The sequence below is a fragment of the Entelurus aequoreus genome, linkage group LG12 (genome assembly GCF_033978785.1).
Source record: "Entelurus aequoreus isolate RoL-2023_Sb linkage group LG12, RoL_Eaeq_v1.1, whole genome shotgun sequence".
In the NCBI taxonomy this organism is placed as follows: Eukaryota; Metazoa; Chordata; class Actinopteri; order Syngnathiformes; family Syngnathidae; genus Entelurus; species Entelurus aequoreus.
The window spans coordinates 35,803,568-35,823,125 of record NC_084742.1 but is presented as its reverse complement, the minus strand read 5'-3'; the positions used below and the strand labels follow the sequence as shown (position 1 = coordinate 35,823,125).

General features: G+C 43.6%; 1 protein-coding gene across 2 annotated transcripts; it reads left to right on the top strand.

The window, feature by feature from the left end:
* Positions 1-525: 525 nt before the first annotated feature.
* rasl11a (RAS-like, family 11, member A) lies at positions 526-18,836 on the top strand. Of its 2 annotated transcripts, XM_062065872.1 has the most exons (8): positions 527-978; positions 1,306-1,362; positions 1,454-1,536; positions 7,156-7,196; positions 7,261-7,390; positions 8,583-8,658; positions 16,108-16,184; positions 17,885-18,834. In XM_062065872.1, exons 1-8 carry the CDS (start codon positions 813-815, stop codon positions 18,029-18,031), a joined length of 777 nt encoding a protein of 258 aa, XP_061921856.1. In that variant the 5' UTR covers positions 527-812; the 3' UTR covers positions 18,032-18,834. The 2 variants fall into 2 exon arrangements, with proteins under 2 accessions (XP_061921857.1, XP_061921856.1); XM_062065873.1 differs by lacking the exon at positions 16,108-16,184 and having other exon boundaries at positions 526-978; positions 17,885-18,836.
* The last annotated feature ends 722 nt before the right edge of the window (positions 18,837-19,558 follow it).

Sequence of the window (19,558 nt, the reverse complement as noted above, 5' to 3'; positions counted from 1 at the left end):
TTGTTTCACTACTTTTGGTTTGTTCTGTGTCGTGTTTGTGTCTCCTCTCAATTGCTCTGTTTATTGCAGTTCTGAATGTTGCTGGGTCGGATTTGGTTTTGGAATTGGATTGCATTGTTATGGTATTGCTGTGTATTGTTTTGTTAGATTGATTAATTTAAAAAAAATTGGAAAAAAAAATATATAAATTAAATAAATATATAAATAAATAAATACAAATTTGATTTTTAAAAAATAAGAATCGATTCTGAATCGCACAACGTGAGAATTGCGATTCGAATTCGAATCGATTTTTTCCCACACCCTAACACTAATAACTTTAGTAAGTAAGTTATTTAAAAATCCCAGTTTGTGTGTGTGTGTGAGTGTGTGTGTGTGTGTGTGTGTGTGTGTGTGTGTGTGTGTGTGTGTGTGTGTGTGTGTGTGTGTGTGTGTGTGTGTGTGTGTGTGTGTGTGTGTGTGTGTGCGTGCGTGTGTACGCGCGCGCCCTTGTGTTTTATCAGAGGACGGTCAATACGTTTGCCTCCTCCTCTTTTCTCCTTCCTCACTGCGCTCAGTCACAGACACCTCACACTGGAGCCTTTTTGCTTCTTGTTAGTGCAGAACAATGTTTTTGTTTGTTTTTTACAGTGCATGCAAAGTCAGTGGATGCATTTAAAGCGCAGATGAGTTTTCAGCTGCAGGGACATATGGGTATACTGGAGTAAAAAGTTGCGAGGAAGAAGAAAGAGGAGGAAGAGGAGGAGAGCTCTGCGGCTGGTTTCTTTCCCACACGGAGGTGGAGGTCCGAGGGTGGAGGAAGGGGAAGCTCGATGCGGCTGACCGGATCAGGGGACCCTGCTGCACCGGGAGCCATGAGCAGCAGCGGGTCCGCTAACTTCCTGCTGGTGCCCATCCCAGAGTACCCCCTGCTGGACTGCGTGCCCAACAAGACGGTGAAGATTGTGGTGCTGGGAGCCAGCAACGTCGGCAAAACTGGTAATGGAGCTGCAGGCTGGATGTTCGCAACAATTTAATCCCCGACACTTTTAAAATGGGCTGAAGTAGAGGATGAAATGAATCCCTTGCAAAAAGGATTATCAGCAACAGTTGCATCTTTTTTAATGCTTTTTCTTGTGTTGGAGGGTTGTTGTTTTTTGCAGTTTGCAACACTGCAGTGAATCATTGCCCCACTTCAGACTTTGGTTCTGTTTGTTTTTGAGACGTCTCCCAAAAGTGTTCCAAAATACAAATTGTCGACCAGCAGTGAAATTCCGTGCAACTCCGCTAACTGCAAATACTCTAATGTAGGACCCTCTTTTACAGCTCTCATCGTCAGGTTCCTCACAAAGCGCTTCATCGGCGACTATGAAGCCAACACCGGTAAGCGAGCCCTTTTCATCCTGCCTTTCAAGCCCTCTCTGCACGCCCTCGCCAAAAAACTATTGATCCGGCCCTGCGTTCATTCACCCAGGAGCGCTCTACTCCAGAAAGGTCACACTGGATGGAGAGGAAGTGTCGCTTCAAATCCAGGATACACCCTGCGTGGCCCTGCAGGTATGGCATGTCCCCATCTCATACCGTGTTGTATTTGTTTGTGGAAAGCAACTCTTTTGCTCCTGGGCGCTCACCAAATGTGTTGCAGCATGTGCACTGACATGAATATAAGACCACCGCCTCTCACTGGTCACCATTATCCTAAGATTTGCATCTTAACTCATCCGGTCTGGTTTGCTGAAGGTGTGTTTACACTTGTCATGTTTAGTTAAGTTCAAAGTAGTGTTGGGCATCGTTGGAATTTGAACGCTTCCAATTCCAATTTATCGGTGCCCAACTATTCCGTTTCCTAAATAGGCATTGTCATCCTAAAAGTTTGCATGCACCCTCCTATGCACGATACATCAGCATTTTTTTTACACATTTTTGAGCGCTTCCGAAGCATATTATTGTAGACCTGCTGCTGCTTTTTCCTTGGCGGCAGCTATTTCTTCTTTGTTTGTGGCAACTATTTTTTCTTCGTTGTTTAGCGACTATTTCTTCTTCGCTGGCAGTGGCCAATTTTTCTTCTTTGGTGGCGGCAACTATTTTTTCATTGTTGTTCAGCGACTATTTCTTCTTCGTTGGTGGCGGCTATTTCTTCTTCTTTGGTGGCAACTAATTTTTCTTCGCTGTTCAGCGACTATTTCTTCTTCATTGGCAGTGGCCAGTTCTTCTTCTTGGTGGCAGCTATTTCTTCTTCGTTGGCGGCAAGTATTTTTTCTTTGGTGTTCAGCTACTATTTCTTCTTCGTTGTGCAGCAGCCATTTCGGCTTCGTTGGCGGCAGCTATTTTTTCTTTCTTGGTGGTAGCTATTTCTTCTTAGTTGGTGGTGGCTATTTCTTCTTCGTTGTGCGGCGGCTAGTTTTTCTTTGTTGGCAGAGCGATTTCTTCGTCATTGTTTAGCGGCTCTTTTTTTCATTGGTCGGCAACTATTTGTTTTATTGGTGGAGGCTTTTCTCTCTTCGTTTGCTTTTTGTTGGAGGCGGATATTTTTTCTTTGTTGTACGGCGGGTTTTCTTTTTTTTTATTGGTGATGGCTGTCTCTTCTTCAACGGTGGCGGCCATTTCTTCTTCATTGTTCAGCAACTAGTTTTTCTTCATTAGTCGTGGCTATTTCTTCTTCAGTGTTTTGTGTCTATTTCATTTTTTGTTGGCTTTTTCTTCTTCGTTGTTCAACAGCTGTTTCTTCTTTGTTTGTAGCGACTATTTCTTTGTTTGTAGGAAGTTATTCTTTTGGTTTGTTGGCTGCAGCTTTTTCTTCTTTGTTTTTCGGAGGCTATTTTTTCTTTGTTTATTCTTTTTCATTGTTCGGCAGCTATTCTTTTTTTGTTGGTAGCGGCTAATTTTTTTTCGTTGGCAACAGGTTCTTTTTTGTTTGTGGTGGCTGTTCCTTCCTAGTTGGTGGCGGCAATTTCTTTATTGTTTTTCATGAAGCTATTTTTTCTGGGAGGGCTTCAAAACTAAGAATCAAAATGAAAAACATTGAACAAATCTCTGAGAATTGGATTGTTAGCCCTGGTTCCCATCATTGCTTAATATTCAAAGCCCAACCCTGGTTAAAAGAAATCTTAACGATTGCTCGACAGGTGTATTTCGTTTGATCAAGTCTGCAATACTAATAATACTGAACTGGGTACCTCAGTACACTTTCAAATAGTGAAATCTGGTGCGGTGCACCTAAACTTAAATGCAAACATTAAAGACAAGTAGTAGTTTACAAAGCACAGCAAAGAGCGCGTATAAATCACAAGTCCATCAGAGTAAATGCAGTAAATGTAGGTTTGCATGTATGAAACTTTAAACCCTGAATATAAGACAACACATAATTTTTGCCAACAGTGTGATCACACTTATATTGGGGAAACAAATGTATAATAGATTTGTGTCAAGTGTGTAACTCTGGAAGGCAGCACGCAGAGACAGCCTGTTTGGTTTGCAAGCAGGGGTGTAGGAACCGGCAGTGGACATGGGGGACATGTCCCCCACAATATTGGAGAACGACGCATTTGTCCCACCCAAAAATTATTCCACGGAAGTATATGTGTTTTTAATTTGAATCAGCATCATGTGAATTCCCTCACCAGCTCTGAATGCAAGGATGGGAGAGAGTGAAAGACAGAGTGCAGGCTCAGGCTGAGAGGACTGCACTGTCAAGCAGACGGTCTGTTGAGAACGTTGCCAATTTCATAGGGGCCCGAGCACCCACGTGGGATTGATGGCAACTTTCAATCTTTAAAATAATTTTTGAAAAATCAATCTTGTTGTAATGAATTTTGTGGCGAGTTTGATCCGTTTTACAAAATAATAAAGCCACAAATAATGTGGGATATTAACTTCGCTGAAAGTCTTTTTTTTAATACACACACCTACTCAGTGGTCTAGTGGTTAGAGTGTCCGCCCTGAGATCGGTAGGTTGTGAGTTCAAACCCCGGCCGAGTCATACCAAAGACGATAAAAATGGGACCCATTACCTCCCTGCTTGGCACTCAGCATCAAGGGTTAGAATTGGGGGTTAAATCCCCAAAAATGATTCCGGGGCGCGGCACTGCTGCTGCTCACTACTCCCCTCACCTCCCAGGGGGTGAACAAGGGGATGGGTCAAATGCAGAGGACAAATTTCACCACACCTAGTGTGTGTGTGACAATCATTGGTACTTTAACTTAACTTTAACACACCGAGCACCCACTGGCAGAAATGTAGATCGGCGCCAATGGTTGCCATTGCATGTTTATAACATCTTGCCGTTTATTTATATTCATATTGACAAACCATGTCTTTTGAGTTAAATCATCTTAATTATTATTAAATGTTAACGTTGTCAGTGTTCTCAAGTAACGTAAATACTCGTTTTGTCATCCCCTTCCAGATGGCAAAATGCCATCATTTAAAAAAAAAAAAAGCAATGGAACAGCAGGAAAACTTACTCTGTTTTTTAAAAAAGAGTAACGGCAGTGTAGGTAACGTTTACATTACAACACAAAGACAACGCCTAATTGTACTCGACCATTTATCAACAGGTCTGACATTAGATATACTGTATGTGCAATTATGTCTTCAGTACAATAATAGTAAATGGAGTAGTGAGACAGTTGAAGTACTGAGGTAGCTCAGGTAAGGTCATCAATGAGTGATATATATATGTTTATATACGGTGTATATATATATATATATATATATATATATATATATATATATATATATATATATATATATATATATATATATATATATATATATATTAATATTATATTATATATATATATTATTTTTATATATATGCCTGTTTTTTGTCTTTTAGTTTGTAAGGGAAATATTTCAAAATCATATCTTGGATTTTAATAAGAAAGGAAAACAGTCAAGTTGATATTTTTAAGATACATTTTTTTTCTTATAATAATTGATTGACTGTGCAATTTACTAATAAAAGTTTCAATCAATAAATCAAAGATTTTCCTTTAAGGTTATATTTGTCCTCTTTGGTTGAGAAGAATTGTTGTACATTTTTGGGTAGCAGGTTGTAGTTTTGTTTTGTGCATAATCTTAGCTGTTTGCAATTTTACCAAATTGTGGACTTTCAGTATTTTTGATTCAATAAATAAAGGGTTTGTATGTTCTCTATATCCAACATTATGTATCAGTCTAATTTATCTTTTTTGTAACACAGTTAATGAATGAAGCGCACATGTGTGGTTGTTTCCCCATATTTCTGCACAATAACTCAAATATGGTCACTTAATTATTTAATTATGTCTACAGTACTATACGGTTTGGGTTAAGTTTTAAGTTAAATGCTGATACAGTAGATTACTATATTTAATGTTGTCTGTTGTGAATAGAGTATGTTAATACCATGCAGGAACATCATGGGCTTGAGGCAGGGAGTCAACAGGCATGGGGAAACAGGAGCAAACCGACAGGTAAAAAAAGAGTCACATACTGTATAACAGTGGATATTTCACAAAAGTTCACAAAAAAAGTGGAAAATGGTGTTCAATGGCAACTGTTTGACATTGTGACTTTTGCCACACCCAAAAGTTCTGTCAGACAAAACTTTTAAGTTGTACAAGAACTTTCCTTGGCTTCAATATGATGCCGTACAAAAGGGAGTTTTGTGTTTTTATTGCAGGGCAATTAACCGGGACAAACTCACACTATTGTCTGTAAAGTCAGAGCCCACCTTTATCACTTCTGGATTTAGAAATATGAAAAAAGCTGTCGAAAAATTTAAAGCACGCAAAAATAGTCATAGACTTTGGCATGCTGTCTCTGTGACTGCACAAGAAAATCCCTCTATAATTGCACAGTTGTTTAGTGCTTTGGCAAATCAACAAGCAGACAACAGGCACTGTCTGGGGAAAATTGTATACGTGAATGTGATTGTGTATGTGATGGTGTATGCTGGTGTGTGCATGGGTGTTGAACCCGTTTGTATAAACCCTTTAGATATCAAATATAAGACATTGTTTCTGGGGTAAAATACAATTATACTGTACATTCAGGTCAATATGGTATGTTTCTAACAAATACACCCCAAAGTGGCGCTGTTATTAAACCTAAATAGGTCGTGAGTTCAAACCCCTGTCAAGTCATACCAAACACTATAAAAATGGGACCCATTACCTCCCTGCTTGGCACTCAGCATCAAGGGTTGGAATTGGGGGTTAAAATCACCAAAAATGATTCCCGGGCGTGGCCACTGCTGCTGCTCACTGCACCACTCACCTCCCAGGGGGTGATCAAGGGTGATCGGTCAAATGCAGAGGATAATTTCACCACACCTACTGTGTGTTTGACAATCATTGGTACTTCAACTTGGACGGCGTGGCGCAGTTGGGAGAGTGGCCGTGCCAGCAACCTGAGGGTTCCTGGTTCGATCCCCACCTACTACCAACCTCGTCATGTCCGTTGTGTTCCTGAGCAAGAAACTTCACCCCTGCTCCTGATGGGTCGTGGTTAGGGCCTTGCATGGCAGCTCCCGCCATCAGTGTGTGAATGGGTGTGTGAATGGGTGAATGTGGAAATAGTGTCAAAGCGCTTTGAGTACCTTGTAGGTAGAAAGCGCTATACACGTATAACCCATTTACTTTAACTTTTAAATAGTTTAATTACCCCTTAAGTGGTATTGACTTGCAATTTCCCCTCCAGCGCCATGATTTCTGGTGTAACTTTAGCAGACTGACAAGCACATCTGTGTAAAATGTATGCAAGATTGGTTAAAAACGATTTTAAGAAAAATGTTACTTCTCAACTCATTGTCCATAAATCTTTGAGCATGCTAGCATGACTGTCGTCACGCCGCATGCCAACAACATTATTTCTACCCCAGTAACATTGTTTTCTTTCACAGCTTTTGGACTTTTATCTGAGCTGAGGAATGTGTGTGAAGTCCCAGGAAGTGGTGTTAGGATGGTGGCCATTCGGCTTAATGAGTGCGACGTGACAAATGGCTCGTCTGTTTACAAAGTCAGGCTGGTCGAGATGCTCATTTCCTACTCTGGGGAACACAATAAAGGCTCAGGAAGTCCCTCATGGCGTTCAACTCCTAGAGATTAGACCTATGTGATTGTGTTCTCTTGGACTTGGTGGTGGTTTAGATCTCGCAGCCAAATCGATGTCTAAGTTCTGTCTGTGTGCAGGACGATGCTGAAGGCCTCTACTGCCAGGAGCAGATCAACAGGTCAGTGCATCGCAGCATGTTTTCATGTGTCTATCATGTTATTGACACGTTTCAAAAATGGCAGATCCATCTACTGGGCTGACGGCTACGTGCTGGTCTTCTCCATCACCGACCACAGCAGCTATCGGACCATCCAGCCTCTGTACCAGCACGTCAGACGCATCCACCCGTCTGGAAACATTCCTGTCATGCTGGTCAGTGGAGTCACGTCACTATTTTGGGAAGTGCTCGGATGAGTTTGGAGTGGAACACCCGAGCGCTAGAGTGTACTAGAATAGAAATTAGCCACCTCTGACCTCATAAATACCCTCAGGGTTTGTACGGGTGCTTAGAAACCTTGAAAATGCTTGCATTTTAATGTTGTGTTTTCAAGGTTTGAAAAGTGCTTGAATTTTGGGTGAAGTGCTTGTAAATACTTGGAAATGTTCATCATATGTCTCTGCAGTCGGACTAAATAGGCTAATTATAAAATGGAAAAAAAATCAAATACGTTTCCTTAAAAATGAAAGCTACACGCTTGATCTGTTGGCTTTGCACGAGCCCTTACATTAGGTTGTTGTCAGGCCAGAGCCGTATATACGGCTCTGTGTCGCCCCCAAGAGGACAGTGGTGCATCGGTCCATCATCAGGTTGTCGTTTTAATGAACCTTGGATGGAAAATGACAAATACAAAATTTGGATAAAACGTGGACCAAATCCACGTGTAGCCTGCTGCAAAATAGGCAAAAAGGAAATCCAACATGGATCGATGTATTTTTTGCTTCATTATTTTGGTTGTCTACTTAACTTGTGTGAATCAATCCGTGCTGTTCGATGTCACACCGAGAGTAACAAGCGGTAGAAAATGGATTAGAAAGGAAAGATAAAAAAATAAAAAAATAAAAAGTAAAATAAGATTAAAAATAAAAAACTTTTTTTTTAACTTGGGACTTCCTGTGGGCCGAATTTTGGATGCTGGGGGGCCAGATCCGGCCCGCGGGCCGTAGTTTGGGGACCCCTGGTCTACAGAAACACTGCTTCATTTTATATGCCCCATTCAGTTAATGATAACTGCTGGTTCAATGTTAGGCTTAGGTTTTAGCAGATTTTCCGCATTTTTCCTACAGACAGCATTTGGTGACCTCAAACAACAAGGCTATGGATTGATTCACACTGGTTTTCGCCTTTTGAAGGGTACTGGAAAAACCAGAAAATTGATCTTGAAAGTTCTCAAAAAATGATTGAATTTGGCCTTGAAAAAGGTGTACGAACCCTGTACCCTGGAATTCCCACAGACGCACTCCCAAATGTGGCATGGCGTCTCGGTACCTCTGTCAACATAATGTGTGTCCTCATCGACAGTTTGCTAATCCCGCTAATCTGAGCTAGGTGTGTAATCTCCCGCAGATAGGCAACAAGAGCGACCTGCTGAGAGCCCGACAAGTGCCGGCGGATGAAGGCGAGACGTTAGCGTCCTCTCTAGGTGAGACCTGACACTTCTACAGTTAAAAAAAAAAAGTCACATGGGTCTCTTGCATACCTCGCAAGATGAGACTGCAAGATGTTCCGATCACCTTGGAGGATTGAAACCATCTGGGGGCCGAGTCTAAATATCTAACAGCACCATCTGCAGTCATGTGGAAAAATGAGGGCACCCGTCAACTGTAAATGGTATTTGTCACGCTCCCTATGGGTTGTGCTCAAACTGCTCTGTAAAACTATACGTCCTCAAAGTTTCAGTATCATTAGACAAATGCTCACTGACAGATGGACAATTGCTGAATTTGCAAAGACATTTTGTTGGATGGCGGCCATGTTTTTCAACCAATCTTGCATAGACTTTTCACAAGTGCGCTTGCCTGTCGAAAAGGTGTGTGCCAAATTTTTGCGGTAATTCATTTCAGCAACCCAACGTTACTGTAGGTGTTTTGTATAGCCCAGCCATCCATCCATCTTGTTCCGCTTATCCGAGGTTGGGTCACGGGGGCAGCAGCCTAAGCAGGGAAGCCCAGACTTCCCTCTCCCCAGCCACTTCGTCCAGTTCCTCCCGGGGGATCCCGAGGCGTTCCCAGACCAGCCGGGAGACATAGTCCTCCCAACGTGTCCTGGGTCTTACCCGTGGCCTCCTACCGGTCGGACGTGCCTGAAACACATCGCTAGGGAGGCGTTCGGGTGGCATCCTGACCAGATGCCCGAACCACCTGATCTGGCTCCTCTCTAAGTGGAGAAGCAGCGGCTTTACTTTGAGCTACTCCCGGATGACAGATCTGCTCACCCTATCTCTAAGGGATTGATTGATTGATTGATTGAGACTTTTATTAGTAGGTTGCACAGTGAAGTACATATTCCGTACAATTGACCACTAAATGGTAACACCCGAATAAGTTTTTCAACTTGTTTAAGTCGGGGTCCACTTAAATTGATTCATGATACAGATATATACTATCATATATACTATCATCATAATACAGTCATCACACAAGATAATCACATTGAATTATTTACATTATTTACAATCAGGGGTATGGAGGGGGTGGGGGGTAGGAAATGGACAGCAAGTAGTGGACATATAGAGAGAGAGAGAGAAAGAGAGCGAGAGAGAGAGAGAGAGAGAGAGAGAGAGATCAGAAGGCATAAGAAAAAGTATCTGCATTTGATTGTTTACATTTGATGATTAGCAATCCGGGGAGGGTGTTAGTTTAGGGTTGTAGCTGCCTGGAGGTGAACTTTTAGTGCGGTTTTGAAGGAGGATAGAGATGCCCTTTCTTTTATACCTGTTGGGAGCGCATTCCACATTGATGTGGCATAGAAAGAGAATGAGTTAAGACCTTTGTTAGTTCGGAATCTGGGTTTAACGTGGTTAGTGGAGCTCCCTCTGGTGTTGTGGTTATGGCGGTCATTTACGTTAAGGAAGTTGTTTGACATGTACTTCGGTATCAGGGAGGTGTAGTGGATTTTATAGACTAGGCTCAGTGCAAGTTGTTTAACTCTGTCCTCCACCTTGAGCCAGCCCACTTTAGAGAAGTGGGTAGGAGTGAGGTGGGATCTGGGGTGGAGGTCTAGAAGTAACCTGACTAGCTTGTTCTGAGATGTTTGGAGTTTAGATTTGAGGGTTTTGGAGGTGCTAGGGTACCAGGAGGTGCATGCGTAATCGAAAAAGGGTTGAACGAGAGTTCCCGCCAGAATCCTCAAGGTGCTTTTGTTGACCAGAGAGGAGATTCTGTAGAGAAATCTCGTTCGTTGGTTAACCTTTCTGATTACCTTGGTTGCCATTGTATCACAGGAAAGGTTAGCCTCTAGAATGGAACCTAGGTAGGTGACCTCATCTTTCCTGGTGATAACAATGTCACCCACTTTTATGGTGAAGTCATTGACTTTCTTAAGGTTGATGTGGGACCCAAACAGGATGGATTCTGTTTTACCCAAGTGTATGGATAGCTTGTTGTCAGCGAGCCAAGTGCAAGTTCTACACAGCTCAGCACTGAGGATTTTCTCCACCTGTGACTTGTCCTTGCCGGATACCAGCAGGGCAGAGTCATCCGCAAACAAAAACAATTCACAGTCGCATGCCGATGACATGTCATTTATGTATATTAGGAACAGTAAAGGTCCCAATATACTGCCTTGGGGGACTCCACAGCTCACCGAGGGGGGGGGGGGGGGGGGACACGGTGCCGTTCACCTCTACCACCTGCTCCCTCCCCTCCAAGTAAGATTGCATCCAGCTCCATGAGGTTTTGTTAAATCCGATTGCTCTGAGCTTATCCAACAGTATAGCGTGGTTAACGGTGTCAAAGGCCTTCTGAAGGTCCAGCATGACCATGCCGCAGTATTTGCCCGCGTCCACCTTATGTTTGATGTGGTCGGTCAGATAGAGAAGACTTGTGTCAGTGGAGTGGTTAGTTCTGAAGCCGGATTGGAATTTGTACATGAGTTTATTAGTGGCAAGGTAACTATCGACCTGTTCATAAACTATTTTCTCCATTACTTTCGAAATGGAGCTGAGAATAGAAACAGGTCGGTAGTTGCCAGGTTCCAATTTGCTTCCTTTTTTAAAGAGGGGAGTTACTCTTGCTATCTTAAAATCTTTTGGTACTTGGCCTTGTGTAATTGATAGGTTTATTATGTGCGTGATGATCGGGGCAATGATGGATGCAGAGTCCCTGAGGAATCTGGAGGGAATATTATCAAGGCCGGTGGCCTTGTTAGGGTGGAGCGTGCTCAATTTTTTAAACACTTCATCAGCTGTGACCATTTCTAATTTGAAATCATCGTTGGATACTCCTAGCTTTCTGTAGAAGGCTTTAATGTGTTCTACACCAAAGCGACCAGAGTGGTGGGACAGCTTGTTGACAAGAGTTGCGGCTATGCTGGTGAAAAAGATGTTAAGTCTGCTAGCTACCTCCATTTTGTCTGTAATGAGGGAGTCACCCTCCTTGATGCTGATGTTGGTGAGTCTTGTTTTAAGTTTCTGGCTGCAACCAGGAAGCTGGTTGTTGAGAATTTTCCAGAGCTCACGTGGCTTATTTGTGTTTTCCTCTATTTTGTCGTTAATGTAATTTTTTTTTAAGGATTTAGTCAGGTTGGTTGACTTATTTCTTAATTTATTGCATTGCTTTTTGAGAGTTGAAAGGAGTAATTTGAGGTTGATGTTATTGGGTTGTTTATCTACTTCTGTTTTACATTTTTGGTATTCAGAGTATTTTCTGTCTCTGTCTTTAATGGCAGCTAATAGGTCCGGATTCATCCATGGTTCAGAGCGGGCTTTGATCCTGACTGTTTTCACGGGAGCCATGTCATTTAGTATCTTTAGGAACGCCGTTTTGAAGCGATCCCAAGCAACATCGACCAGGTTGCTCGCGAGCACAGGGGACCAGTCCCACTCATCTAATTTTAAATTGAAATTGTCATTGGAGTATTTTTTGAGGGATCTGGATTGGGCTGTTATGTGGCCATTGGTTTTGGGTTTAGCTATTTTGCGGGTGCAGAAGGTTAGATAGTGGTCGCTAAGACCACAGATCATGACCCCACTATTTTTTATTTTAGGCCGGTCTGAAGTGAGAATGAGATCTATGGTTGATTGGGTGGAATCACACACCCTTGTAGGTAGCGCTATTAGCTGGGAAAGACCGTGCAGATTACAAAACTTGCTGAAGGATCTGAAGGCAGGCGCATCTTTGCGTTGAATATCTGTGTTCGGATCCCCGATTATAATTTTCTCCACGTTGTCTGTCCCTGCCAAGCATTCTTCCAAAGCCCCATAGAAATCACTCTGATTAGGGGGTCTGTAAACAGTCCCTATTAGTACCGGCTTAGCGTTTTTAAATTTGATTTCCGCCCACACAGATTCCAGGTCATTGTGGTTAAGATCAGTGTGAGTTATGTATTTTATATCTTGGTGAATATACATACAAACGCCCCCACTGTGTTTATTCCTATCCTTTCTGATAACCGAAATGTTTTCTTTTTCTATCTCTGAGTCAGAAATACTTTGATCAAATTTGGTTTCAGAGAAACACAAAATTTTTACCTTCGTGTTGAGGAACATTTCTCTGATTTGGTCGAGTTTGGCTCCAGAGAGGCTGTTCACATTAAGGTGGATGATGTGTAGTCCACTGGAACCAAAAAGAGCATCAGAGTCCGCTGTGTTGTGGTACTGACCAGAAAAGTTCTTGGTTGTTATTTCTGTTGAAGTTGAAGAAGAGAAGGGAGAGAGAGGAGAGAGAGAGAGAGGAATCTTCCTCCAGGTGAAGGGGGAGGAAGGGGGAGGGGCGGAGTTGGAGAGGGGGAGAGGGGGAGGCCAGGTAGGGTTGCTGGGGGTGGATTTCCTTTTGGCGAGCTTTTTTGAGGACAAAGAGAATAACGAAAATGTTTTGTAAAGGCGCCTCTAAATCCAGTGTATGCCGCGTCCTCGAACGTCGTGGACCGGGGAGAGGCCGCGTGGACCCCCGCCATCTCGTGCAGTTCCCCGCCATCATCGATGACTGGTTCGCCGTCCACCGCCGCCGCTGCGTCGTTCACCGCCGCTGAGTCGTTCACCGCCGCTGAGTCGATGCCTTCTCCGATGACTGGGTCGTCCTCCACCGCCGCCGCCGAGCCTCCGACCGTGTCGATGAACGGGGCGAAGTCCTCCGCCGAGCCGCCGATCGCTGGAGCACAGGTGAGCTTGAGCTGAGATGAGCCGGTAGCCGAGTTAGCTTCGATGGCGACGCTAGCAGTAGCATTGCTAGTCTTCGCCAGTCGGGACAACATTAACCGTGTTGTTGCAGGTCCAGGGTTGAGTTCAGTGTCTCCTGATAGTAGAAGTAATAGTAGTATTATTGACTTTCTGTCTATCCTTCCAGTCAGGGGCATGTTCCCTTTGCCTCGATGACCAGTCAAGCACGATGCTAACACGTTAGCTCCAAAGCCAAGGTGCTTCGCTGATGTATTGTCGTGGAGATAAAAGTCACTGTGTATGTCCATTTCGCGTTCTTGACTCTCATTTTCAAGAGGGTAAAGTATCCGAGGAGGTTTAAAATATAAATCCGTGATCCACAGTAGAAAAAGGAGGAAGTGTGGGATAATCCGAGCAGTTGTTTGAATTCCCGATCGGGAGCGAAAGAGAGTGCGACCGCTCATCTCGGCGTCCAGTGTGAGGTGGTTAAGATCAGTGCGGGAGAGCCCCGCCACCTGGCGGAGGAAACTCATTTCGTCCGCTTGTACCCGTGATCTTGTCCTTTCGGTCATAACCCAAAGCTCATGACCATATGTGAGTATGGGAACGTAGATCGACCGGTAAATTGAGAGCTTTGACCTTCCGGCTCAGCTCCTTCTTCACCACAACGGATCGATACAGCGTCCACATTACTGAAGACGCCGCACCGATCCGCCTGTCGATCTCACAATCTACTCTTCCCTCACTAGTGAATTTTGTATAGCCGTGTGAGAAATTTTAAGTCAATCTGACTTCTGTGGTGTATTTGTCAAAATAATAGCACGGGCAACATAGGGGTGCAAAATGTTCACTTTTTGTGTGTAGTGGTTCAGGAGTCGTGGAGTGGGGTGTCCTTTTTTTCCCACATGACCGTATGTCTTAATTAAAATTTTCACCACATAAAGTACAGATAGGAAATATTTACAGGAATATTATAAACAAACAGTATGTATTTTTATGTCTCTCCTTTGGTTATGTTGAAATATGTCACGGTTTGGTAAGCGTTTCTTGCAGCGTGACCCCAAGGAAGCAGCGAATGGCAGGCGGAATGCATGTAAAACTAAGTTTAATTGCAACAGGAAACCGGGAACAAACACTGGTACACAAAGCAGACTATCAAGCACAATGATCAAGGTGAATCTAAATAGAACCAATTAATTAGAATCAGGTGCTTCAAAGAACCAATTAATGAGAATCAGGTGCTTCAAAACTCAGACCAAACAGGAAATACTGACAAAACAAGAGCACCAGGATAGGAAGTCATTCTAAACACAGGAAGTTTATAACAAAACAAAGATAGTCATGAAGGATCATGATATAATGCTCCCCCCAATATAACTGATTCCAAAGATTCTAAGTCAGTCCTCTAACAGATAAAACTTTCCAAAACCAAGGGCGGGTGAAGGGTCGCCAAACTGCGCCCCGGCACCAACAACCGAGGACCTTGCTGGCTGCGGGGAAGAGCCAGGTTTCGGTGTCGAGTGGAACACCGCTGCAACTGGTGAAGGGGAGCACAGGATGAACGCCCCATCATCAGCAGAGTTTCACACAGTCGGCGCAGAGGACGTCCATGGACTGACCACTGCCAGATAAAAGACAGAATGGCACTTCTGCAGCAGGCGAGGCGGGTGAGCGCCAGACGGGCGCTTCTGCAGCAGTCGAGGAAAGCGAGCACCAGACAAGTGCTTCTGCAGCAGGCGAGGAAGGCCAGGCGGAGAACCCGCTGAGAGAGACAGGCGACAACCGCAGCGGGAGAGAGACAGGTGGCGGTGTCACTAGGACGGAACGGTGTCGGCATCGTGGACAAACTCACTGGAGCAGAAAGGGGTACTGGTAGAGACGTTGCTGATGAGGTCATCCAAGCAGGGAGGCATGGCAGCGGCGTCGTAGATGACCTCACTGCAGCAGGAAGTAGCTGTAGCTCCTCAGTTGCACATAATTAACCCAAAGGACGGATCTCAGACATCCCCAGAGAGGCCAACAGACGACAGGGATGGGTGGGAGGGAGCTTGAGGAGAAGCTGGAGAATGCTTCCATGTGGTCATCAGGGGAGAAACCTTGTCAAGCCGCTGGGCGATAGAAATCTCCACAGAATCACTCACTGGCTGGATCGTTTCTATCCCGGTTTGGTGAGCGTTTCTTACAGCGTGACCCAAAGTATGCAGAGAACGGCAGGCGGAATGCAGGCAAAACTAAGTTGAATTGCAACAGGAAGCAGGGAACAAACACTGGCACAGTAAGCCGACTATCAAGTACAATGATCTAGCACTGAAGGAGGGACCCAAGTGGAACTATCCATCCATCCATTTTCTACCGCTTATTCCCTTCGGGGTCGCTGGAGCCTATCTCAGCTACAATCGGGCGGAAGGCGGGGTACATCCTGGACAAGTCGCCACCTCATCGCAGGGCCCAAGTGGAACTAAATAGAACAAATTGTTGAGAATCAGGTGTGCTGGCATAACATGGAACAGAAAGTAAAGGTGCTTCAAAACACAGAGACCAAACAGGAAATACTGACAGAAACAAGAGCCCCAGGACGAAGTGCTTCTAAAAACAGGAAGTTGATAACAAAACCTAAACAGTCATGAAGGATCATGTCATTGGCAAAGTAGTCATTTTAAATCCCAAACATTTGCAGTTGGTTAAAAACTGGCCTTGCAATCCTAACTGTAGTTTAAAAAAGCCTAATGAGTGACGAATGTTATCAGTGAGATAAGAGCAGTCCTCTTCCCACAGGGGGCGTTTACTTCGAGGCCTCGGCCAGGGAGAACCATGATGGCGTCCACACCGCCTTCCTCCATCTCTGTCAAGAGGTGGGGCTTTTTTATATTTTAAAGGGGCACTATACTACGTTTCTAACTGTTGACTTATGTATATTTTCAAAATGTTGTACTTTTGTTCTACATAATGTATACGTGCCATATAATGGTATCACAGCAGGTTTGTATTAGCCCTGGTTTACTCTTACATTTCACAAAAATATTTCAAATTTCTCACGTCAAAATTTAAGGAAGTCCATGTATGGCAACTTAGTCGCTTGAAAGTAACACCCAGAAAGGTGTTTTTTTTTTCAGATGTAGGAATTATGTAATCAAATCGAAGTAAGGCGTCTATGGAAATATGTTTTTTGTTTTCTGGGGAGCTAAAGACCCTTCCTCATGGTCAATGCTCCTCTGCTCTCCACTTTACAGACGTTTCGTAAACAAATCACAGTTGGATCCCCGATTGTCATGATCCGTTGCCCGGATCATGTTTTGTTTAGTCTTTGACTCCCTCAGTTCCGGTTTTGAGCACCCATGGGTTTGTGTTTTGGTTGCCATTGGTGTAGATTGGTTTCACCTGCCTCTAATTAGTGTTCGGCATGCTCACCTGCTGCCAGGCACTAATCAGAGAGCTACTTATTCTTGTTTTTCGTCACAGTCTGACTTTCTTATTTGCTTCCACGCAACAGTTACGACGTCTAGTTGTTTTGATTCCTGAGCTAAACTTTGCCATTTGTTTTCTTGTTGGCTATTCCATTAGCTTCCCGTACTATCGGCACACTGTATTTTTGTATTTTGAATGATTTATGGACAATAAATAATTTCCTTACCTGCACTTTGCCTCCGGAGTTCCGTCTGCATCTTGGGAGAACGATCCACGCATCACCATGCGACCCAGACGTAACACCGATTCTCCAACTGTTTGTTGATAACCACCAAGTTGAGGGGGGCGTGTCTCTATGCAGGTCTGATTGTTGGTGGGAGTCTGTGGCCAACCCTTGACCCCTGACCATCACACTGGGAGCTTTTTTGATGCCAATGAGGCTGTTCATTCATTTGTTTTTTACTGTGGTAACTCTGCCGGTCCGGCCTAAGGGTGTTACACGATCAAAGTTTCTTGGCTTAATATTCAGGCGAGCATTTCTCTTGTGAGCAGTTATTCGCTCAAAAACTAACTAAAACTAACAGAAGGAGAGTATTTGTTTTGGCATTGCCACACAATGTGTCTTGCCTACTGTCAAGTCTGGATCAACACATACATCACATAGTGTAAAACTGATTTAGCTGGTTTCCAGTGCAGAACAACTTTCACTACAAATAATAATATAAATGTAAACATTTACCTAAATATTCATGCCCTGCCCTTTTAGTTAGTCATACCTTTGGGACGTGCCACTATGTACAACAGTGGAGTGAGTTGGCACTGTATCTGTGTATGTATGTAGGCCAGTCAGGACCAAAAAGTTCAGGGTCAAATTTTTGTTCCATGCAGTCTACTTTATGCACCTGACCAATTGCAGCTGATTAAGCATTTCTGTAAGAGGAAACTCCTGAATCTGAGAGTTTTCGGCCAAGAGGAGAGGAATGCAGATTCACCTTGGATACAGCCTTGAGATTTTATTCAAAGAAACGTTCGGTCCAGTATCATTCTAAAAGCTAAAGCTGCTGAAATGACAAAGATAGGGCCCCTTAAACTTTAAATGTGTTTTTTTTTTAAATTATGAGATCATAATGATGATGATGTGACACAGGTATTCCGGGCGTTGGGGGGCGGCAACGGAGAGAAACGCAAAGGAGGCCTCCACCTGGCTCGGCCCAAGTCTCCCAACATGCAGGAGCTGAAGAGGAGGTTCAGGCAGGTCCTCTCCTCCAAAGTCAAATCAGCCACCAATCTCTGATGCCTCATGAATGCCAGCCAAGGAAAAGAAAAAAGGACCCAAGAGTTCCATTGGGGAATCAAAGCAATTGACGGAAAAAGACTCTTTGAGCATGATATGTCGGCGTCAGCCAGACAGATACATTTCTGGAAGCCAAGTTCTCCTCTGTGGGTTTTGGACGAAAGCTGTGGGTCGGGACCACCACATTCCTGGGCAACAAAGTTAACATGCCACTCAAAGTCAGCTGAGCAGTCACGGTACTTCACATGTCTACTTTGAGTATGTTTTTTTTGGACTTCTGTGGAACAAATGAAGCTGTTTTTTGAAGCTATTGCTGGTGTGTGTGACTGTGTGGTAATTCCATATCTGGATCAAAACAGGAAGTGACCCCCAAAGGGTCATGACATGGCAGGCAGGGAGAAAGTCTAGTAAAAACAAACCGATGAAAATCTGGAATCAAGTTGGTATTCTTGTGTTTAAACTGTCACGTTAAAGAAAACCGTTTAAATTGAGATCCCAGAGAAGCATCAATTCTTAATGTGACATTTCCATTTCAACAGACTCAGCAAACAAAGCCTGGGTGTAGTTAACCTGATGGTAATTACAGTAGCTCACAAAGGTGAGTACAGTCATCACTGTTTAACAAACATTGCTTTGCATTATATTTTGTCAAGGGACAATACCATAGAAAGTAAATTTAATGTATACTTCAAAGTAATCAGTATGCAGCTTGTATAGCAGTATAGGTTTACTAAAAATGAGTCAACTCACATTGTCTAAACAGTTGGCAACACAAGTGCAAGATAGTTGTGTCTCACCTACAGTCCAGCATGGTGGTGGTAGCATCATGGTCTGGGGCTGCTTGAGTGCTGCTGGCACTTGAGGAGCCGCGGTTTATTGAGAGAAACATAGAAATGACAACAAATTGTGTCGAAAGGGTCAATAATTTGTGAGAGGAGCTAGCATTGACTTAATCCTACTTAACATGGAATTCAGCAGGGCTGCACGTTTACTGGAATCTTCTTCCACTCCTCATGATGACTTACATGTTGGAATTGACATTTGTCTTCAGTGAACCGCAGCTCCCCCAATGCCTGCAGCTCTTGTGCAGACAAGACAAAATTATCTTGCTACTTACTTGTGTTGCCAGCTATTTGAACAAAGGCTCTGTTGACTCATTTTCATTGGATTGTGAAACGTATGCTGCTGTAGAAGCTGTACACTCACTACTCTAAAGTACATCTAAGTATATTCTATAGTATTGTCCCTTGACTAAATATACTGGAATACAAAAAATGCTTGTGTGAGGGGTGGACTTATGTTCTCATGACCTCCCAACTCACATTCCCATTCTTCTGCATCTGGAATGTCTCTCGCTGATCCTCCTCTATAACCCTTCACTGCACACACACACACACACACACACACACACACACACACACACACACACACACACACACACACACACACACACACACACACACACACACACACACACACACACACACACACACACACACACACACACACACACACACACACGCCTTC